The sequence below is a fragment of the Taudactylus pleione genome, unplaced genomic scaffold (genome assembly GCF_031769625.1).
Source record: "Taudactylus pleione unplaced genomic scaffold, aTauple2 ptg000186l, whole genome shotgun sequence".
Taxonomy (NCBI): domain Eukaryota; kingdom Metazoa; phylum Chordata; class Amphibia; order Anura; family Myobatrachidae; genus Taudactylus; species Taudactylus pleione.
This window is the reverse complement of record NW_028284588.1, coordinates 8,095,736-8,120,749: the sequence shown is the minus strand read 5'-3', so window position 1 is coordinate 8,120,749 and position 25,014 is coordinate 8,095,736. Positions and strand designations below refer to the sequence as shown.

Here is a 25,014-nt window from a genome sequence, read left to right as displayed (position 1 = left end):
GCCCCAGGCTACTGTAAAATCAGGAACGGTACAAAGATTTTATGAAATTTGCCAAATCGCCCATGGTACACTTTGGTGTAAAACTACGCTTACATTTCCATGTTAAGTCCAAGCAAATTAATAATGATCTTTATACACAGAGAAATGACAGATGTAGTAAAAATATTATTGGTTTTTGCCTTACTTATAGCTTGTATAAATCAGCTTTGAAGAGAAAATGGATAAGTATATATGTAATTGAAAGGGGTGATACTAAAGTACTAAAGGGCAGAGCTATAAATAGACTTTATGGTGCCCTGTGCCAGAAGAGCATTGGCGCCCCCTCCCCTATTTTTCAATTAGGGACATAAGATGCGCAAAAAGGGCCATAGCCTCATGTGGAAGGGCCAGGGAAGAGATAGAGGAGGACAGGAGATGCTGGGGATAAAAGAGAAAGATACAAGTGAGAATGATAATAGAAAATTGACAGGCCAGAACAGCGCGCCCTGCCCTGTGGTGCCCTGTGCCATGACACAGGTCGCACTATCCCAGTTACGGCCCTGCAAAAGGTTTCTCCACCTCTGCATATCCAGACAACTGCTCACCAGTATGATACTGAATGGATGGTTAGAGGGGAGCAGAGGTGGATACAATATGTGGCAGGTTGTTAGTAAGGGAAGTAGTTATTATGCCTATAGCCGGGATGCTGGCCGTTGAAATCCTGATGCCAGTTTCTGATGCCGACACTGGAATCTCGACAGTCGGTATCCCGTACGTAAGTATAGCGTGAGGAAGTTAGGTGTTAGCCGCTGAGGGGAGGGTTAGGCACCACAGAGGAGTTAGGGTTAGGCTACAGGGGTGGTGGGGGGTGTTAGGGTTAGGCTACGGACCAGGAGAGTTAGGTTTAGGCACCACTGGGGGGGGAGGTTATGGTTAGGCACTAAGGAGGAAGGGATAGGTTCAGGCACCAAGGGCTGAGGATTATGTTTAGGCACCACTGGGGGGGGGGGTTGGGTTAGGCACTAAGGAGGAAGGGATAGGTTCAGGCACCAAGGGGGGAGGATTAGGTTTAGGCACCACTGGGATGGGGATTAGGGTTAGGCACTAAGGAGGAAGGGAGAGGTTCAGGCACCAAGGGGGGAGGGTTAGGTTTAGGCACCACTGGGGGTGGGGGTTAGGGTTAGGCACTAAGGAGGGAGGGATAGGTCCAGGCACCAAGGGGGGAGGATTAGGTTTGGGCACTAATGGGGAGGGTTAGGATGCGGGGGGGGGGCGAGGGTTAGGATAGGGGGGGACGGTTAGAGTTAGGATGCAGAAACAGGGTTAGGGGTAGAAGGGGGGAGGGTTATCGGGATACTGAGAATCAGGATGCCGCTGTCTGTGTTTTGACAGCTGGCATCCCGACTGTCAGTATTTCATACCCAACCCATTAGTAATGCAGCTTCCTCACAAGAATATGCACCTATCATGGCATAGTCACACCCTTTTCCCTTTTTTCACTGAGCTGACATGTTGGGAGATATGCAGATGTCACCAATATAATCACAGACATGGGCAGGTCACTGCCTCTTACAAGATCAGCATACTCCTCTCTTGCTGGTGTGGCCATCCTGTTTATCTGATTGCATACTCATCATTGCTCACTTCAAAACTGCAAACATTCCAGATGAGTAGAAGCTAAAGGCTGAATAATATAAGGTGCTCGGACCACAATCATACGTACCTTTAAAAAGTTATACTACACCATACAGATATATATCTAGCTAAGGTTTTGGTACATTAGCTAAATATGAAATGATGACTTAGCTTTATAAATAAAAGCACAACAAGGATGTATATCACACGCTTCTTTCCCCAGAATGATGGACTACTTACAGCAGCAAGATGTGATCAGTGATTGCTTCAAAAGAATCTGCCATCAGGGATTATACCTTTAAAATCGCATAGCTTCAGGTACAGATATCAAACCTGACAGCCATGAAACCTGAACTAGATGTCCGAGCAGGAAGAGTGGTTGAAGGGGCACTGATGCATGAAGGAAGCTGCACTCAGGGTGTCCGCCTTACGCCTGTGCTGTGTGTAAATTAAATACTACAGTATAGAAGAGATTGTTCAAAAGAGACAGGGAAACTATCCAGCTGGCAGACAACACTGTGATGTCTGGGTCAAAACATTTAAGAATGATTTGGTGCTTTGGGTCTGCAAATAACTGTTCACATACAAAGGTAACGTAACCACCGTAGAGATTAGTTTGATATCATATGTCAAAATAATATCATATTTCTTCTCAAATGGTTCCATATACTACACAAATGACCAAAATATATGAAAAACTATTTGTATAAATTATCAGTTCTAATGTCATAACATAAATGCATTAAGAAATATTGTATAGTACAAGGAATAACAATCTCAGCAGTTGATTGAGCCAGATATTAGAAATTACATCTGATTTCTGTGATCTCTATGAAACTACATGTCTTATTGCCTTGTGTCTACGTGGCTTGTGTCTTGCCTGTGTGGCCACTGATTTCCTTGGTGACTTCTCATATCCTTATAATTTAAAGTACAGAAGAGTGCATTACAGTGACATTGAAATAAATAAAAATGTTGCCGTTAATAAATTGTAGTAGTGCTCTGAAAAAATGTTTACTATACATTTTTTTGGTCATCAAAAGATCTACTGTACATCTGAACATTATTTACAATGTCATCAGTGGCGTAAATTTATCCCAGACGCCCGGAGGCAAGTTACAATTTGGTGCCCCTCCATCCCTAAAAAAACGGAAAATAAATATGGCGCATATCTATCTATCTATCTATCTATCTATCTATCTATCTATCTATCTATCAATCGCATACCCACAAAAACACTAATATAGAATAGCCCTAAGTGGGGTGAATATATTGTGGGCAATGGAGGAGGTGCCCCTTCAGTGTTGGCGCCCTGCGGCAGGCGTTCCATTGTCTCCCATAGTTCTGCCCCTGAATGTCATTCACTATTTAATTATTATTAAAATACTTTTCTATTTTGAAAGCTTCCCTTCATCATAATATACTTTATATACATAATAATAGACACCTGCAGTTTACCCGCTACTGTATCTTCTTTATCATCAGTTCACCACAGCTCTTAGATTGTAAGCTTATTTGGGCAGGGTCATCTCTACCTTCGTTTGCATATAAATTGTGTGATGTCATAATCCCATCAAAGTCCAGCACTGTCTAATATGTCAGCGATTTATTAATAATTATAATAATATGTAAATAAATGAGCGCTCTCTGTGAACTCCATTATATTTTATCACACAGAAACTGCATAGTACAGAACCATTCTATTAAATCATTGTTTTGACTGCCAGCAATAAAACACATATAATTTAAAATGCTTTGGAAATGTGTTTTAAATGCTTCATAGTAACACCTCTCTATATAAGGACTCCAATAAGCTAGTTCACACTGTGAGAAAAAAATACAAAGCAGCTTAGAGCACTGTATATAGATATATGGGGCCTCTGAGCTGGGTGCAGCGTCAATGTCAGACGAAGTGAAGCGATGTTTTTGTATGCGCAAGTCTCTAAGTCATACTGCACATGCATCCCGATGTTCGTACAGAGACACAGTACAGTTACTATGGTATACTGAAGTAACATTACAAGCATTTCATAAGTGTCCAAGGCTCTATTGACAATTACATTAAGTTTATGGAAAGAGTCAATATTTGCAGTGCTGACCCTTCTTTTTCAAGACCTCTGCAATTCGCCCTGGCATGCTGTCAATCATTTTCTGGGCCACATAATGACTGATGGCCGCCCATTCTTGTATAATCAAAGCTTGGAGTTTGTCAGAATTTGTGCGTTTTTCTTTGTCCACCCGCCTGTTAGACCTTAATCCCATTGAGAACTTGTGGTCAATCCCCAAGAGGCGGGTGGACAAACAAAATCCCACAAATACTATTTGTGGTATATTTTGCTTTATGGCTATATTCTAATAAACGTATTCCTTCACAGCACAGTAAATTATACATAATAAGTCTAAGAATAATAAACTTCAGTCTACAAAAATCATTGTTAGTAATCTGCAGAACGTTTTTCATAATTTAGGATTTGCAGTAAATTACAAGGTATTTGCTCCCACTTGATATTCAGATTTCTTCTTACTGAATAACTTGCATAATGAGAAAAAAGGTTTGCAATTTTATTCTTTTAAACTTACCGGCACAATGCTTTCTGAGTTGAATAGCTTAATTCACATGTCCCATGCACACAATATCCAATGTAGTTTTCTGAGCACGGCATGTAATTACCCATGTAGTCATCTTCTCTCTGATCACTGGAATCTAACACCAAAAAAAACCAAACAAATGTAAAACTGCAAATATACCAACAGCACAATGTAAAGACTGGAGAGAGATGGTGAGAGTGACACGGTACAAGTAATAGTTCTAAGGGGATGATGCAAAGCTAAACGGGATGAAATGGTGGCAGAGATTATATTGTTCATTAGCACACTGTGCATTCTCTGGAATAGGAACTATGCAGAGTCAGTCATTCTCTAACCACATCTCTTCTCGCAATGGAAGAAACACCTCTGTCCTGATGATAATGATAATGATGACTAGCACCAAACCAAATGTACATATACTGGGCAGGCACAATTCCAGATGCATACAACTCAGCATACAGGCAAATGACATTACCAATCTCCACTAATTTCCTGCTCTTCTCTATGGGGTGCATGGAAACATTAGTGTAGATACTGGTTACAAAGTGATTTTGCTTCACTGTTCCAGAAGCACTTCATGGCCATGATTTAAATTCTATCCTTAGGGGAACATTTAAAAAACCTTCTAAGGAGGACAAGTGGAGGTGTTACCCAATCAAATTATACCTATCATTTTATAGAATGCACTAGATAAATGATAGATAGAAGATGATTGGCTTCTATGGGCAACATTTTCTCTTGTCCTCTTTAGAAGGTTTGATAAAACTTCCCCCTACATGCCTGAAACACATTAAGTACTTTTGAAAAAACATCACATGTGTATATCCATTACAGCTTTGCTTAGTTTAGGGCTATAGATAAATAAGGACTCACTCTGCCTTGGCTGCTTTGTAGAGTGGACGATCTTGGCTACAGCCCAGGTGATAAGGTATGGGGGCGCTGTTTTGTGTTTTCCAGCAGCATTGAATTTATTTATTTAAATCTTTTCAACTCTCATGGCATTACTTTTCCACTGCCATCTCTTTCTAATCCCCTCACAAGATCTACCAACATGTGTTAACTAATGTAAGTCTTTACTGCTGTGGCAGAGCACTTTCTATATTATAGATACATTCCCTTCATGTCCAAGAATGCCGCATGATGACCCTAACACTGCCTCCGAAAATGAAAAGAAAATGACTAATAGAAGTGTTTGGTTACAGCCGTATAGCTTTTTCAAGCAAGGAATAGGGAAGACGTGGAGTGTGGGAGCTGAGAAAACAGGTGGATACTGTGAAGGAGGCTGCAAAAAACAAAATAAGTGGGGGAAGTGGGAATGAAAGAAGAATTAAAGGATAACTCCACCCAAACCTACAGCTTTAGTTTGGATGCAGTTAGGTGAGATCAACAAAATAACAAAATCTTTCTTACTTACTCTACTTGTAAACGGTGAGTATGAAACTGTCTGTAACTAGTTTGAGCTGTAGATCCTCTAAGCAAGCTGCTACCAATATGAAGTGAGTGTAGCCACTAGAGCAAAACACATTGTAGAACACTGTATCTGATTTTTCCACCAACTATTAAATTCTTCAAATATTAATATTATGTTGCCCCATTGCGAGTACACAAAATACATAAAAATTGGAACTGTATAACTGTCGTGTCTGATGTTGCAAGGCTTTATTCTTCCTATGCCTTCCTATATCTTACCTCCCAATTCTTGCTCTGTTTGTTCCCCTCTCTTATTACACCCCCTGTCTCCCTGTCTCCTACCCTATCTGTCTATCCCACTATTTCCCAGTGTCTCTTTCGGTCTCTCTGAAAGGGGGGTTTCGTGCTGACAGCCAGGGCTCTGGGGGGCATTACAAGAGCATGCAGCCTTAATTTGTATGTTTTCTCCGCTGTAGGAGAGTTACAGCTCTACCAAGGGTACAGCTTTGGAAGAGAGGCTGTGTGGGAAACTGGCCAGTGAAAGCTGTGAATGGAGGGATTCGGTGGAGGCTCCCTGCAGCTCTCTACTGAGCAGCTGCTGGACTGACACTGCAGGATTTATATAATAGACTACCCAACTGAGGGCCATATTCACTACGGAACGCAATTCTGCTTATATGCACACACCACAGTTGCTAATATCAGCGGTGCTATTTAAATGTTTGCATTCACATTGCGAACGCAGCCAGACATAAGGACGCCCACTTCCCCTTACTCACATATTAGGGCAACATAGCAAAACAATCGGTAACATCGAGTAACATCGCACCAATAAGCACACAAGCTCTGACCTTACTCAGAAATTGCTATCAGCCACGCACGCTATCAGTGCTATGGCTGCTAATGGCCATGCAGTAGATAACTTATGCATGCCCCTGCAACGGCGCTGAAACGCACTGGCATACACCACCCACAAATGGCACTTCCTGTCAATCACTCTGCTCTGGGTCTGCGTAGCCTCTGCAAACACAGTTCCCATTGCAACTGCTAGTTCACGCACGTGCACTGAGATGCATAAGCATTCGCAGAATGCAACAATCAACCAATTGCGTGCGTCTTTGCAACTGCAATCCGTGATGAATCCGGCCCTGAGACTGATGTTGAAAAGTGCAAAATTCCAACGAGCAGCAAGAAGGACATTTCCTGAGCAGTGAGGGATCTACACATGGCAAATCTTCCTTCTAATGTTCTGCTAGAAAGATGGGTCTACTGTACAAATGTTATTAAATTTGGAGTTCTTCATTTGCGAAAAAATTTAAATCAGCCAACTGTGACCTTCTGCATAACTACAATTAAGTGGTGCAGGATTTTAATCGTTTTATCTGTGGGTTTTGTGTGACTATGGCCTTGTACTACTTGGGCATATACATTTTTCATACTTGCTTATTTATTTCAATGACTGTATACCCACCTGTACATGCAGTTGGCACCAGAGGTGGCATAGCAGTGTTTTCTGGACACTGCTTGCTCTACAGATGTGTAGGGTTGCCGACATTCTGGCTGCCCCTTCTGGGCGGGAGCAGCCAGATCGGCATAGCAGGGGCGTGGCCGATATAAGGGTGTGGGACCGGGGCGGAGCGCGGTGTGGCCACGCGCCAATTTGACCCCGTCCCACTACACAATGCCGATATTACCGGTATTGTGAAGCAGGGGGCGGAGCCAAAATTATGTAATTTAGCGTGAATCGCGTAACCGCCCCTCCCTGATGCAGGGGTTTCGCATTACCGCTGGGATGGGATGGAGAGTTCGGCGGCCGCTGAGAGGCTTGCCTGCCTTTCTGGGGGGCTGGGAGTGGCACACAATTTTCGGGAGGCTCCCGGACAAATCGGGAGTGTAGGCAAGTATGCAGATGTGACCACACACCACATATTTTGCAACTTAGCTGCGTCATGCAACTTTTTCTTAAAACATGCTTCATATGCTATATTAGTACTTAGGGCCTAATTCAGATTTGGGAATAGAGTAAGATATAGCAAGTTACTGAGCACCTGGGTAAACCCATGTTGCACTGCAAGTGAGGCAGATTAAAAAGTGCAGAGAGATTTAGATTTAGATGGGGTGTGTCTAAAAATGAAATCTGAATTGCAGTGTATAAATAAAGCTGTCCAGCATTTGTGGGCTACATGTAAAACCAGCCAGCATTTACCCTGCATGCAAAAAAAAATGTATTTGCACCCCTTGTATTGCAACATGGTTTACTTGCTATATCTTACATTATTTCCAAATCTGACTCAGGCCCTTAGTACACTATTAACGACTTTGGAGTTGATTTATCAAGCAGTGAAAAGAGTGGAGAAGTGGACCAGTGGAGAAGTTGCCCATAGCAACCAATCAGCTTTGAGGTAGCATTTACCAAGTAAATTCTATAAAAGGGCCATTCCATGAAATGTCCCATACAGTACTTGACACTCAGTGGCAGTTCTAGGGGCGGGCAAGCAGGGAAGTCGCCCAGGTCGCAGTGGTAGTCACCCCACCCGCTCTTGTCTGCTGCCAACGCCACACTTACAAACTGGGCTGCAGCAGCACAGCAGGACTCAGGAAGCAGCTCCACTCTCACACAAGCCTCATGCACCTCAGCATGAACTTCCTCTTCTTGTTGGCTGCAGCATGCACAGGAGAAAGGAAGTAAGGACTCTGCCAGTCTCACATCAGCTGGAGGGATACAGGTAGTCTAAGGCTGAAATAGTGTAACCTGATATCTGCTCCCTGCTACCCTCTGTCTAACTGGTACTCTCTACCTTCCTCTGTTACTCCCCGCCTCTCTCTGTCACCCTCTGTATCTTCCTGACACCCACTGACTACCCAGTCATCCACTGCCTCTCCCTGTCTGCTTCTCCCCTGTCACCCATTGCCTCTCCCTGCCACCCATTGCCTTCTGCTATCACCCACTGTCTCCCTCTGCCTTCCGCTATCACCCTCTACCTTTCTCTGTCACCCACTGCCTGTCCCTGTCACCCACTGACTACCTAGTCACCCACTGACTACCTAGTCACCTACTGCATACTTGCCGACTATCTGGCTGCTCCTTCCGGGAGGGAGCAGCCAGATCGGCAGAACAGGGGGCATGGCCGGGCGGGCTGAGGGCAGTTTGCGGGTGTGACAGGGGGCGTCATTTTGGCCCCGCCCCCGTTACACAATGCCGAAAAAACAGGCATTGTGAAGCAGGGGGCGGGGCCAAAATGACGCGAATCGCGTCAGCGCCCCCCCCCGCTGCGGGGGTTTCACAGGTACTGGCGGGGGGAGACAGAGGATCGGCTGCAGGCGGGAGGCTTGCCTGCCTTTCCGGGGGGGCAGGAGCTGCACCCGTTTATCGGGAGGCTCCCGCCCGAATCGGGAGGTTTGGCAACCCTGACCTACTGCCTCTCCCTGTTTGCCTCTCCCGTCACCCATTGCCTCTCCCTACTACCTTCTACCTCTCTGTAGGACATGCCCCCTAGAGTGATTAAATCATGTCCCTTTTCAGGAGAAGTCCTCTTTAGGTTTTTTGGGGGGAAGGGGAGGAGGGGATACTTTTGCCATGAACTCCACAGTGTCTGGAACTTGCACAGGTAATACTGTAAAAAAAAATCTGTATCTGTGTATCTTTTGAGTTTTCAATAGACAAGTTAAATTATAGCTCTTTCTCATTTTCTTAAAATAAATTACAGACTCTTAATACAAAGAGGTGAGCTAAAGTTTCAAGTAGACATTTCCCTTATTTCTCGTACATGACATTGCAAAAAAGCTGATTGGTTGCTATAGGCAACTTCTCCACTGGTCAACTTCTCCATTCTTATCACTACTTGATATTGTACATTAACAACTTGATATTGTACATTAACCTCTTAGTCAGTGGATTTCCTACCCGCGGTGTCAGACGGGCCGCGGAGAGACACTGTGCGTGCGCCTCAGTCACGCACCACTGAAAAGGGGGCATGGACAGGGGGCATGGCCTTGCGGCCCGAACCCCAGTGCCTATTACTGGGGGGGGCGTGGGTGCAGAAGGTACCTGTGTGGAGTGCTGGCCGGCTCCCTCAGTGTCAGGAGCCGAGTGCTGCACTTAATGCTACAGTGCAGCACCCGGCTCCTGTCAGTGAGGGGGAGTTTGCACCTTGGTGTCACCTCTCTGCGGGTGACACCCGGGTGCGGACCGCACCCCCTTGTTATGCCACTGCTCTTAGTACAGTATTAATTCAAAATTCAAGAAAAAGTATGTAATCTCGGTAAAAAAGGCAAGAAAGAAGCCATACAGTATAGGCCCTATTACCATAATTTTTACTGATCTTTGCATCTTAATTTGCTATTTGTGTACTAAGGGTCTCATTCAGACCCGCGCGCAAGCGCTCGCAAGCGAGTCGATGTTGAGGCCCTGCACACGCGCAGCGGCCACACTGCGCGTGCGCAAGCCCCGGAGCGAGAGAAAAATTATCTCGCTCCAGGGCTCACTACAAAAGGGGCGGCTGTCGATGGTGATCAACAGCTCGCCCCATATTGTAGGCTGGGTGGGGGGGGGGTGGCTGGCTAAATGGAGGCATTCCCAAAGGAACTCGTGATGTCAGTGGTGAGCTTCTGGCTCTATTAGAGCCGAAAGCTTACTGAGGCTTGCGGCAGACGAGACCCTACCACAAGGGTCTCGTCGCAAGCCTCGATGGTTGCGATGGTCTTGACCATCGCGACCATCAACCTGGCCGCTCGCTAAAGCGGCCGCCCTCATTCAGAGTGAGCGCTCGCATTTTGCGAGCGGCTCTGAATGAGATCCTAAGTATTGTGTTTAGGATTAGTCATTTTTTGTCACAAAGGAATTGGTAAAAAAAGTAGCAGATGAAGCATAATGATGCATGGTACTTGTATAACGTATGAGAGACTTGCACCACACATCATTATGCTTAATCTACTATAGTATACCAATTTCTTTGCAACAGTTGTATGAAGACATTTCTGTATTTACTTATGTTCAATGCAGGTGAATAAAATGGAGTTAAACCAACGGGGCCGTAACTAGAGTTGTGCGACCGCACAGGGCCCCACAGCAACTGCATGTGGCTTGCATGGTGCCTGGAATGACATCCTGCAGCCACTATCGATACTGCAGAGCCAACCTGAGCATCCAAAGGACGGTCCGCACAAGCACCCTGCAGCCTGTGGAACTGCCCACAGTGTCCTTAAGATGCTCCAGGTAGTGCTGTACTTATAAGAGCCGGTGGTCCCACCTCCTACGCGTGTCGTCATGACTTCACAGGTTTAGGGGGCGAGCCCAGCACAGGGCGCACTGCTGTCTCGTTACGGCTCTGTAAACAAATGCCCTCTTTCCCTCACAGCCAGGGGCGTAGGTTCAACTCAGTTGCCCAGAGGCAAGTGTGAGTTTGGCGCCCTCCCCCCCCTCTCAATAAAAAGGGAAAACCAAATTTGTTGTGTGTATGTATATACACAATCGAGTCACATTATTATGACTACCTCCTACATTTCACATTGGAAGCGCCTATATAAGGTGTGCGATAGGCCATCTGCACACATATCACTAGTTGCTGTCATGGGTAAAAGGGGCAATTTATCAGAGTTGCAAAAAGGGATGATTAATGGCTTTCAGGCCAAAGGGGCATTATTTCTGAAACAACGCAGTTTGTGAAAAGTATGTGTGCTGCTGTGGTGAAGGTGTATCATGAATGGACAAATGGCACCATTGCGAATAACTGACACGGGAAACTGCGGAGCACCACGTGCCATTGATGTGAGAGGTGAATGTTGGCTATGAAGGTGCATGAGGGCCGACCTACACGGTGCAGTGGAGCAGCTCACTGTCAAAATGAACGTGGGGGCCAACAGACGCGTGTCTAAAATGACAGTTCAGCGAACCTTGCTGCGTATGGGGCTCCAAAGCAAACAGATGGTCACTGCACTTATGCTAATGAAGGTGCATCGGCAGAAAAGGCTTCAATTTTCACGCCTGTATCGGAATTGGACCTCCACTGATTGGCGAAAAGTTGTCTTCTCTGATGAGTCAAGTTTTCTGCTTCATCGAATAGATGGATGTTGGCGTGTCAGGCGAGAAACATCGGCGAACAAACACTCTGCAACCATTGCTGGAAGAACACAAGCTAGTGGTGGCAGCGTTATGGTTTGGGGAATGTTTTCATGGCATTCTTTGGGTCCACTCATCCATGTGGAAAGCACTCTCAACCGATTTGGTTATGAATCCATCCTTGCAGAGAATGTACACCCATACATGCTGATTGTCTTCCCTGAGGCGGATGGGATCTTCCAGCAAGACAATGCAACATGTCACACGGCTAGAAATGTGGTTGGACAAGCACGACCAAGACTTCCAAGTACTTCCCTGGCCCCCTAATTCCCCAGACTTGAACCCAACTGAGCATCTGTGGGACCATCTCGATCGTTGTGTTCGCTCTATGGATACTTTACCAGGCACCCTCCTGCAGCTGTGGGATGCACTACAGCCAGCATGGCTCCAGAAACCTGTTCCAAACTACCAGCACCTTATTGAGTCACTCCCAGCCCGTTTAGCTGCTGTCCATACTGCACACGGCGGTTACTCTGGCTAATAGCTGGTGGTCATAATAATGTGATTCGACTGTGTGTGTGTGTGGTGTGTGTGTGTATATATATATATATATATATATATATATATATATATCTCTATCTTAAGTAAGACCGTGATTCCTCCAACTTCCAATCAATGACCGGGTGCACATCCAGAAGTCCAGTACAGACCCAAATTATGTAGAAAAGCAGCAGCACTCCAAGGGGACTTTTCAGCATACACAATAAATCATAAATTTATTCCAACGTTTCAAATACATGTATGATTTATTTTGTATGCTGATAAGTCCCTTTGGAGTGCTGCTGCTTTTCTGTATATCAATATATATATATCAATATATATATATATATCAATATATATATATATATATATATATATATATCTGCGCAATCACACTTAAATAGAATATATGAAAATTATTCTATGGGGTCTAAAGGTGTATGATAATTTGCATATCAAATATAATTGTATATGAGCATCTATGCCTGATTAAGCGCTGGTAAGCACCAGGGGTCCTGTAGCATCAAGACCCAGGGATAGTTATCCTAAAGTTAATGCACAGGTACAAATATATTTTGTATATGAGTATTTACAATTTGTACATGAGGCATCGGACACACAGCAGGACACTGACATGCATTTCATTATGCTGGTGAACCTCTGTTTGTTGTGATACTGAATCGATGGTTACTGGCAGGTGGCTCTCTGTACCAGTGGTCCCTGGGATAAGAGATCAGGCAAGTGTCTAGGGTCCCAGCGCACTGTCCAGTAGCAGTGGCGGGTACACTATCGCTGCAGCACAGGCTGAGGGGTGTCAGGTGGTAGCCTCCTGACTTCTATTGCAGGTGTTAGCAGGGCTCCCAGTACAGAGCTGATCAATGCTGCAGCGGCAGCGGGTACACCACTACAGAGCTGCAGTGGAAGATCAGCGGCACACTCATTTTTCTTTCGGAACCACACAAGTGCTGCTGCACATGCGATAGATGGAGGAGCCCCTTCAGGGCTTGGCGCCCGGAGGTAGGCGCCTCCATTGTCTCTGGGAGTTACGCCTCGTCACAGCACGACAAGTGCAATCAATGGTTACTATCAAATATCAAAAAGATGGTATTTGTTATGAAGTGTCAGTGGCATTTTCCTAGTGTCAGAGGATAATCAGACTAACAGTGTAAACGTGCTGATAGCATCATGGCTCTGTATTGAGTGGCGTCAACTTTAAATGTTTCAGCAAGATGAATAAATATATAATATATATCAAAACTGACTCACCTGCCCAGTGCTGTAAGACATGTCTTCTTCTATGCATGCTTAATGCTTTCTTTTAATATTACAGTGCTGTGTGGTGCTCCCACTGACCTACACCTCTACTGGCAATCATGCATTGTAGGTAGAGCAAGCATAAAGCTGTTCTCGTATTGGGTACGGAAATAAGTAATCTTGGTGCACAAGTAAACTCTGCTCAGAACACTCAGCATCATAAAGGAGTAACTAAGGAAACTCTAAGCTCAAGGGATCGCAGATAATTTCAATAATAGATACTATTATCTGAATAATTTCAAAGTGTAATAGCAGAACCATGGGAAAAAATCTGTATGTTCACCCATGTGTAGAATTGTACACATCTTGCTGTGGGCCTGATATATATATATATATGCTTAGTTTAATAGTAGTAATCATTATCAACGCACACATCCACTGGCCTACACAAAGTACTGCGACTATTTCAGTACATAAAGATAGATTACTTTTTCCAAAGTTCCTTTGTGGTCGTTGGAGGAGCTATCCTGGTTGCTGGCGTTCTTCACATACAGGGAATAGAGAGTTAAAGTGATCATCTGTTTCCAAGGTGTTGTCAGGTTGTGGGATTCCTAGATTGCTCATTATTTCAAACCTGATTCCATTTGGGTCACATGTTCTGAATTTCCTATGGATCACAGATCTCTAGTATAAAGCCTGTTACTAACTGTGTCTCAGTGTCTGTGCAACGTTACTTTCAGGTCTTTCTTGGACTCCTGCCAGATCCCTGCTGTGCCTGTTGGTTGCTGTGGACTTTGCTATATCTCCGCTCATGTTCCAGCTTAACTTCTGATGCCAGTTACCAGCCGCACTACAGAGCTCAGCATAGCCATTGCCTAAGTATTGCTTTCTTCTCCACTGCTGTAGTTTCACCTTTTGCTGCATTATTTACTTTGCCTGTTGCCTCTCATTCCTGTGGACATCGAACCCATCTTTGTTACAGTTGTCAACTGCACCGTTACACTTATCACCGCATTGCGAGGCTCAACCCTGTTCCAGAACCACACCGCTTCACAGGGCTCAACCCTGCTTCAACCTTCATTGCACCGCGGGGCTCAACCCCACTCTGGATTCTAGTTACACCGCAGGGCTCAACCCTGTTCCGGAACTACACCGCTTCACAGGGCTCAACCCTGCTCCGATCTCACTGCATCACAGGGCTCAACCCTGCTTCAACCTCACAGCATTACAGGGCTCAACCCTGCTCCATCTTTCACCGCATCACAGGGCTCACTCTGCTCCAGATCTCCATCAATACAGGGTTCCACCCAGGTGAAGCTCCTCTATACCATCCTGAGGTGTTAGCCTCATACTGGGCTCGGGGTTCGTTACCATATTAACTTTTCTGTGTTAAAGACTATATGGGGGGTTTTCTCCTATACTCGTTATTGCTTATGTGAACCTCAGTGTTGTTGAGACTTTATGTGAGACGTTGCTATTATATTTCTCCTGTGAATAAATTCTATTTACTTTTATTCTGTGCTATCGAGATTTCATGAAAAGGTCATTCCTAAAGCCACCACAGTTTATTGTGCCTAGTAGGCCTGACTCCTCCCAGGAGTCTCAAGTGTTGGCAGCCGTGACAGTTTGCACAGACCTAAAAGTACAGGAAAACACTCAAGTTCGAGTTTTGCAATGTCTACAGGATCTTTCTACGTCTTGATAAACTTAAGATTCCTGTTGCAAGTACATCATGGGTTTCTGCTTCTCATTTACGTTTACCGACTCCTACCTCTTATGATGGTAATCCAAAAACATTTAGAGGATTTCTCAACCAATGTGAGATTCATTTTGAATTGTTACCTCAAAGTTTTACCACCTCTCGTGTTAAAGTGGCTTATATCATGTCATTATTGTCTGGTGCTGCTCTTGAGTGGGCCTCTCCTTTATGGGAGAGAAATGATGCCTTAATGTCTAATTACCAAGCTTTTGTTTCTACTTTCAAAAGGATATTTAACGAACCTGGAAGATCAGTGGCCGCGTCTGTGGATATTTTGCGAGTAAAGCAAGGAACAGCTCCAGTTGGTCAGTATGTGGATCGTTTTTAAACTATAGCTGCAGAACTTAAATGGAATAATGAGACATTAAGAGCAGCATACTGGAATGGTCTCTCTGAGAGACTTAAAGATGAATTGGTGACTCGGGATCTTTCTGAGAATTTGGATGAGTTAATTTCATTGACTATTAAAATTGATCTGCGTATGCGAGAATGAGGGGTTCAGAGGAGTCGCTCTGAGTATTCTAAAAGTTCTCTTCCCCAGTCTCGCTCTTTTCATAGTACATCTTATGAGCCTATGCAAATTAATAAAGCTAAATTGTCTGAAGTTGAGAAGCAACATAGGAGGCGTTTTAATTTGTGCTTGTATTGTGCATCCTCAGAACATTTCTTGGCTAAATGTCCAATAAGGCCGGGAAACGATCGTCCCTAGTTGATGGAGGGGAAGTCAAACTAGGGGTACTTTCTAAAGTTTCTCCCAAAAAGGATTGTTTAATTTCTGTGAGCATTCATGATTTTGGTTCTTCGTGTCAAGAGTTTTCTGCATTGCTAGATTCTGGAGCAGGTGGCAATTTTATTTCATTGTCTTTGGTTCAGAAATTAAAAATTTCTATTTTCAAATTAACCCGTTCTTTTTCCCTTTCTGCAGTTAATGGGACTAGAATTTCTAATGGATATGTTACGCATCAAACAAAGTCTATGAAGTTGAGGGTAGGAACTTTGCATGAAGAAAGTTTAGAGTTTTTGGTATTACCCATTTCTATGTATGATATAGTTCTTGGTTTACCATGGTTAACTCTTCATAACCCTCATATTGATTGGACTTGTTCTCAAATTCTTTCTTGGAGTCCTAAATGCAAATGAAATTGTTTAATTCCTGTGGTACGATTGTCTGAAGTGAAAGTAGATGTTCCACCTTTCTCTCCCACAGCCTTATCATGAATTTGCTGATGTCCTTTCTTAGCAGGCGGCAGACGAACTTCCACCGCATCGTCCCTGGGATTGTCCTATTGAACTTATTCCTGGTAAAATGCCACCCAAAGGTCGAGTATACCCTCTCTCTGTTCCTGAGACTCAAGCCATGTCGGAATATGTGCAAGATAACCTACGAAAGGGGTTTATCAGGCCTTCTTCATCTCCCGCTGGTGCGGGCTTCTTTTTTGTAAAGAAAAAAGATGGTGGTCTTCGTCCATGTATCGACTTTAGAGGTCTAAATGAGATCATGGTAAAAAATAAATATCCTTTGCCTCTCATTACAGAATTGTTTGACAAAGTTAAGGGGTCTCGACTGTTTACCAAACTTGATCTAAAGGGAGCTTACAACTTGAGTTAAAGAGGGTGATGAGTGGAAAACTGCGTTTAATACGCGAGATGGCCATTATGAGAACCTCGTCAAGCCTTTTGGTTTATGTAATGCTCTTGCGGTGTTCCAGGAGTTTGTGAATGAAATTTTCCAAGATATACTTTATCAGTTTGTTATTGTTTATCTTGATGATATTTTGATTTTTTCCAGGAATCTTTCTGATCATCGTACCCATGTTAAAGAGGTATTAAGTCATCTTCGAGCTAATAAGCTTTATGGTAAGATCTCCAAGTGTGTTTTTGAAGTCCCAGTGATACCCTTTTTGGGGTATATCATTTCCGGTTCTGAACTTCAGATGGACCCTGAGAAGTTAAAGGCTATTCAAGATTAGGTTTTGCCCACTTCATTAAAGTCTTTTCAGAGATTTTTAGGCTTTGCCAATTATTACAGAAAGTTTATTAAAGCGTTTTCAACGATTGTAGCTCCAATTACTGCTATGACAAAAAAAGGGGCTAATCCCAAAGTGTGGTCCCCAGAGGCATTGGATGCCTTTCAGACTCTCAAAGATGCATTTTCTGCGGCCCCCATTCTAGTTCAACCTGATGTTGAGAAGCCATTTATGCTAGAAGTGGATGCCTCCACTTATGGAGTTGGGGCTATTTTTTCTCAAGAGGCTGCAGATGGGAGAACTGTGTCTTGTGGATTCTTTTCATGAAAGTTTTCTAGTGCTGAGAGTAATTACTCCATCGGGGACCAAGAGTTGTTAGCTATTAAGTTAGCTTTGGAGGAATGGAGATATTTATTAGAAGGCGCAAAGCATCCTGTTACTATTTTTACAGACCATAAAAATTTGTTGTATTTGAAAACTGCCCATTGTCTGAACCCACGACAAGCTCGTTGGGCCCTCTTTTTTTCGCGTTTTGATTTTTTCCTCAGGTATCGTCCAGGTTCATAAATAAATGAATAAAAAGGCAGATGCACTTTCACGCTCAATGTTGGAAGAGAAAGAACAAAATGAGGATCAAAGGTACCCTATAATAAACCCTCTGGCTTTTTCTTCAATTTCCATCTCTCCTGATCCTCCTCCTGGGAAGATATTTGTGGCACCAGAATTACGAGGTAAACTTCTTTCCTGATAGATACAAATATAAAATGTTCCAAACCGCCTGCGCCCTGTGACTGCAGCCTAATACACTCTTAAGGAGCACCACTCCTTCAAAGATATGTACAAATGAAAAAATAAGCGTTCCACAGGCGCTGTCACATCATACGATTTTTTTCTTTTTCTCTTTCTTCCCCTTTTGTGTAGAGAAACAAAAATAATATCGTCTATATACCTTAATTTTGTCTGGAGGGGTGATCGCGAAACACTGGACATTTTCTGTCAATACATGAATGATAATACATATGATATTGTGCTTACTTTTAATATTAGCCAACAAGAAGTTAACTTTCTTGATCTAACAGTGTATATAGAAGATGAACTAATAAAAAACAAGAATTACGTCAAACAAACAGATTGTAATTCTTTTATACAATATAATAGTAATCACCACTATAATTGGTTAAAGAGTATCCTGCATAGTCAATTCCAACATATAAGACAAAATTGTACAGAACTATCGGTCTATGAGTCCCAGGCTAATATTTTAGAGAAGAATTTCACATCAAAAGGATATGATAGTGAAATAATCAAAAAAGCTAGGGAAAATAGCACTAACTTTGAAAGAACGATAGCCACTTTGGGGGAAACAAATAAAAAGGTCGATCAGAAAAAGAAATCAGTTCCGTTTATAACCCAATATAATAGTAATTATAAACAACTAGAAAAGGTGATAATTAAACATTGGAACGTGCTGAGAAATGATCCTACCTTTAAAGACCATATAGGATCACGTCCAGTATTTGTGTATAGGAAATCACAAAATATTAAGGATAAATTAGTACGGAGTGCTATTTCCTATCCTATATTATCGAATAACAGAATTAAAATGAAAGGTTTCTTTCGATGTGGTGTATGTAGCATGTCTAAAGCATGCAAATCTAGCCAATCCAAAATTACCGAGTTTAAATCCATACAAACAGATAAGAGCTTTCCGATAAATGAGTTCATTACATGTAACTCTAAATATTGTATTTATTTATTGGAGTGCTCATGTGGGTGCCAATATGTAGGGAGGACTAAGAGAATGTTGAAAATAAGATTTGGTGAACATATAAGAAATATTAAAAAAGGATTGGACACACATAATGTCTCCCTACATTTTAAAACAACACACCAATGTGATATTAGACACTTGATTTCTTTTTGTGGCAGTAAAATGATAGAATCTAACTGGCGCACCAATGACAGAGACAATAGATTGGCACAAGAAGAAATTAAAATGATCTATCTTCTAAAAACTCAGATACCTAGAGGTCTCAATGTAGATTTTGAGATGAAATGGTTTCTTTAATTAATTTGTTTAGATTATATTTATTTATTATATATTTATAAATTATTCATATATCCATGTTTTTAAAATATTATTTTAGACATATGTGATTTTTCTTATCATGAAGTTTTCTTATTATTATAGATACATATATTTTTATCTTTATTTTGGTGTACAACAAAAGTAAGATACCTCAGAACATATGGTAATTTTTTATTTTTCTCCCATGCATGTAACTTCTATCCGGGTTTTGATTACCGATAATGTGGTTCATTCACTACACTGTTTGGACTACAACAAAATGGCGCCCGGCAAAGCTCTAGAGAAAAAGTGTTGAAATCACTCCCTAGATCCATAGCGTCTCGACCTCACGATGTCGTTGAGTGCATTTCCACTTTGCGGTGCACACAGCCGGAAACTGACGGCCGGCTATTAGCAACGGACTGCACGTTTCCTCACAGGATCCAGCACACAGGTGCACAAGGGATTTTGGCACCCGAGGTATTCAGAACCGGACAAAAGACGGCTTGGACTATAAGGAATGGACAATATCCTAGTATTGATGTTATGATTGGGTACTGTTTTTTACATATACACTTTTATTGTATTGTTGTTTTAGGATACATATGTTAATTTTGCAATGTGTAATATAAGTTATATGATTTAGAAATTTTCCAATACATTTTAATGATGATTCCGGGTTTTAGCACATACTGAGGTTTACCCCTCTGTGGTAATTAGGAAAAGGGGTATAAATATGCAGGAAGTTTCTCACTCTATTATCCAACCTGAAGAAGGACCTAAATGGTCGGAAACGTGTTGGTGTTTTTTGTTTGCTGGCAGCTGTACCGGGATTCACCTTATATACAAGGACTTGTATCTGTGTGTTATACTTCAATCTGGATGAGGTGACCTCATACTCCATAGATGAATTCTGCTACTGGCTGCACTTTCGTTCATGTTTTTACTTTGTATATTTATATATCTTTTGGGATCTTTGAATAAATATCTTTTTTGGGAATATGGACTTTGAATGAAGTACTTGGGTCATCCACAAACGTTGGTATATGGTGTAGTAAGAGACAGAGGAGTTACTAAAGAAACCTTTTGAGGAACGTCGATACCTGGTCCCAGGTGAGTCTATCCCCAATAGGGAGTTTCTGATTGTTGCACCCAGTGAAGACGAGTATTTCTGATAGATGGAGCTAAAAGAACCCATTACTGGAACTTAGGGCACCTGGTATAGGTGAGTCCCTGGTTAATAAATTGCCTCATCATATAGAAAAGTGTGCTCTGGTTGGAGTCTAACTTCCTATCTTTCTTTTCACTTGAGAAACTCTACACAAAAGGGGAAGGAAGAGAAAAAAAAAGAAATCGTATGATGTGACAGCGTCTGTGGAATGCTTATATTTTCATTTGTACAAAACTTCTTTCTTGGGCTCATAATTCTCGTTTCTCTGGACATCCAGGGGTTCGTAAAATGTACTCATTATTGCAACGTTCCTATTGGTGGTCTTCCATGAAAAAAGATGTCCAAGAGTTTATACGTTCTTGTTCTAAGTCTGTACAACATAAGTCCTCCCGGCAGTCTCCAGTTGGTCCTCTCAATCCACTACCCATTCCCACCCAACCATGGACCCATCTTTCCATGGATTTTATTACAGATCTTCCTGAGTCTAGGGGGTGTACAGTTATTTGGGTAGTGGTGGATCATTTTACCAAGATGGCTCATTTTTGTCCTTTGGCTCGAATACCATCAGCCCCCAAATTAGCACAAATATTTATCAAAGAGATATTTCGTCTTCATTGACTTCCTTCTGAGATAGTGTCTGATTGGGGTGTCCAGTTTGTTGCTCGGTTTTGGAGGGCTTTATGTTCATCATTGCAAATTAGATTACAGTTTTCTTCGGCATAGCACCCTCAGTCAAATGGACAAACCGAAAGAGTGAACCAGGAGTTGGAGACCTTTTTGAGAATGTATATATCTTCTTCTCAAGATGATTGGATGATTTCTTGCCTTGGGCTGAGTTTGCTCATAACTTTCATTATTCGTCTGCTACAGGTGTAAGTCCTTTTTTTGCCAATTCTGGTCGGCATCCTCGAGTTCCTGAGCTTCAATCAATTCCGACAGTGGATGTTCCAGCAGCCAAAGCTACCCTACAACATTTTTCTGGAATTTGGAGACAGGTACATAAGTGTCTTAGGAAAGCCTCTCATAATTATAAAGTCTTTGCTGATAGAAAACGTTCAGCTGTTCCTAAATACTCTGTTGGGGATCGTGTCTGGTTGTCTACTAGAGATCTTCGACTTAAAGTACTTACTATGAAGTTTGCTCCCTGGTATATTGGTCCTTTTCTTATTATAAAAATTATCATCTCTGTGGCATGTAAGTTACAGTTACCTCTAAATATGCGTGTACCTAACTCCTTTCATGTCTCCTTGCTTAGACCATTGATTCTTAATCGATTTCATGACAGCTTGCCTAAAGTACCTCCCATAACAACTGCTCGAGGTGTGGAGTTTGAGATCGATAAGATTCTGGATTCAAGTAAGCAGCAAAATCAATTACAATACCTTGTAGACTGGAAGGATTACAGCCCGGAGGAGAGATCTTTGATTAAAGACTCTGATGTCCATGCTCCTAAGTTGATACGTAATTTTCATGCTAAATTCCCTTTAAAACCTGGTGGGTGGAGACCACCCAAAAAGAGGGGGGGGGGGGTACTGTCAGGCTGCGACTATTTCAGTGCATAAAGATAGATTACTTTTTCCAAAGTTCCTTTGTGGTCATTGGAGGAGCTATCCTGCTTGCTGGCGTTCTTCACATACAGGGAATAGAGAGTTAATGTGATCTGCTTCCAAGGTGTTGTCAGGTTGTGGAATTCCTAGATTGCTCATTATTTCAAACCTGATTCCATTTGGGTCACATGTTCTGAACTTCCTATTGATCACAGACCTCTAGTATAAAGCCTGTTACTAACTGTGTCTCAGTGTCTGTGCAATGTTACTTTCAGGTCTTTCTTGGACTCCTGCCAGATCCCTGCTGTGCCTGTGGGTTGCTGTGGACTTTTTTTTTTAAATTACGTTTATTTATAAAGTTTGTCATTTTATAATAAAAACATCAAATTACAACCCAGAAAGAGAAAACCCTCCCTCCTAAAAGCCCAATCCCCACAGAAATAAAATAGCTAGCCATTAAAATAATACAATTACATATTCAAAAACAGTATATAAATAAAACAGAGCACATTATCAGCACAGAAAAATATCTCAACCCTGCGGTATAAGAGAAAATTTACTACAAACATCTCAGAATAATAAAACATTATTGCACAGTCTCGCCGGTCTCCAGCCCCCCACCATCCGAAGTCTCCTCACCTCCATTAACATAATAAGTTGAAGAAATCCACGGACCCCAAATACGTTCATACTTCAGGATAGAGTTACGTTTGGTGTATATAAAACGTTCATGCCCCACTACTTCATTCATTAACCCAGACCATTCAGCAAAAGTAGGGCCCCTAGCTGCCATCCAAGTACGGGCAATACAAACCTTAGCCAAAGTCATCGCATTAATCACATATTGGGCCGTCAATCGATTAACCCTGTTCGAAAGACCCAGTCCAAAGATGCAGATTTTAGGTGACAAAATGGGAATACTACTCTCTGTGTTGGTAACACAGGTGGTGACCCGGGACCAAAACACTCGAACAGCAGGGCACTCCCAGAGGAGATGCCAAAATGAGCACTGGGAAACAGAACACTTAGGACACCTATCCGACACTCCAGATCCAAATCGATTCATCAACAAAGGAGTAAGATACACCCTGTGTAGTAAAAAGAACTGTATCTGTTGGAATCTCACTGCAGAAGTGGCGATCACATGACTATTCAACATTAAAGACCATTCATCATCGTCTAATGGACCCAAATCATCCACCCATTTAAGCCTAAGTGATACTAGGGTATCATCGGAATTAGCAGTAAGGAGGTAGGAGTAAAGTCTGGAAATTAATTGCCTACCACTAGTTGCTTGCAGCATAACCCTAACTGGATCAGGAGTAAATTGCGGAGGGCCTGCAGAAAACTGGACAGCTAGAGTGTGTCGGAGCTGTAGGTAACGGAAAAACATAGTATTTGGGACCCCAAATTCAGTTCTAATAGTGTCAAAACCTTTTAATACCCCGTCACTATACAACTGTCCAATGGAGAGAACCCCCCTCCCAGTCCACAAGGAGCTACTATCTAATAGGGTCAGTTCTCTTAGAGCAGAAGAATGCCACAAAGGCAATCAGGATCAATACCCTCCGCCCCCACTAAAGCACGGGCCTGTTTCCACAGCTTATGAGCCTGCGTGACCAATGGAGCTCCCCCTGTAGGGCATTTGCCATCTAATAATAACTGCAAAGGGGAACATCCTCTAGTAACAGTGTGTACCAATAAGGTAGGTAGATCCTGGCTCTCCCCACCCAAAACCCACCCCTGTAAATGAACCAATTGTGAAGCCAAATAATAGAGGCGGAAATTTGGCAATGCCAGACCACCCAGTGCTCTAGGCCTACATAAAGTTTTAAGTTTAATTCAAGGACGTTTTTCAGCCCAAACTAAAGAGGAGATATAACTATCTATCAATTTAAATATACGTGGAGAAATATAGATAGGGGCCTGCTGAAAAACATATAAAAATTTGGGGAGAACAATCATTTTTACCAAATTAACCCTACCCGTGGCGGTCAAGGGAAGTTTATTCCAAACATGCAGCTTTTATTTCAGGAAATCAATTTGTGGTTGGACATTAAGTGGGACAAAGTCCAACATAGATGACGTTACCCAAATTCCCAGATATTTAAACTTAGTGGTCCACACCAAGGGAGTATTTACCGTACTAACAGGAGTAGAAGGACCATGTAGAGGAAGAATGCAAGATTTGTCCCAATTAATGCGCAGTCCAGAAAATCGTCCAAAAGAGTCTACCACCGAGAGAAGGGCAATTAAAGACTCTGATGCATCAGACAAGAATAACAACATGTCATCCGCATAGAGAGCCACCTTGTCGACCCTTTGTCGTATCTGAATTCCCCGTATTCTGGGATCAGTTCTTATAAGACACGCCAAAGGCTCGATGGCTAGGGCAAAGAGAGCTGGGGAAAGAGGGCAGCCCTGTCTAGTACCCCTAGAGAGGTGAAAAGAAGGGGAAACATATCCATTAATACAAACCCGCCCTAAAGGGGAGGAGTATAACAATTTAACACAAGCTATAAATCTAGGTCCCATCCCAATACGAAACAGGATCTCCCAAAGATAGTGCCACTCTACAGAGTCAAAGGCCCTGGCGGCATCCAAAGACACCACCACTGCCCCATCCTCCACAGAATCCGCCAGCTGTAAAATTGAATATAATCTCCTAAGATTTTGTGAGGTAGACTTTCCTGGCATAAAACCAGTCTGGTCAGGATGTACTACCTCACTAATTATCCTATTGAGCCTGAGTGCAAGCATTTTGGCCAATATTTTAATATCCGTAGAGAGGAGGGAAATCGGACGGTAAGAGCCAGGATCAAGGGGATCTTTTCCAATTTTAGGGATCATGACAATAATGGCCTCAGACATAGAACTTATAAACCTCAATGGGAATCCGATCTACTCCTGGGGCCTTACCTCCCGGAAACGAAGAAACAGCCACCCCGACTTCCTCTACAGTAAATGGGGAGTCTAGAAATGCTCTGCTATCCTGAGAAATGGAGGGGAGGGATATATGTCCCAAATATTCAAGCAT

The 25,014-nt window shown here is 42.7% G+C and overlaps 1 protein-coding gene across 2 annotated transcripts in view; it reads right to left on the bottom strand.

The window, feature by feature from the left end:
- TMEFF1 (transmembrane protein with EGF like and two follistatin like domains 1) overlaps positions 1 to 25,014 on the bottom strand; it is a 266,232-nt gene that overhangs the window by 12,787 nt on the left and 228,431 nt on the right. For both annotated transcript variants that reach the window (XM_088476339.1, XM_088476338.1), the window contains exon 8: positions 4,195 to 4,318. In XM_088476339.1, coding sequence (XP_088332465.1) covers positions 4,195 to 4,318 — 124 coding nt within the window. The remainder of the gene's footprint in view (positions 1 to 4,194; positions 4,319 to 25,014) is intronic.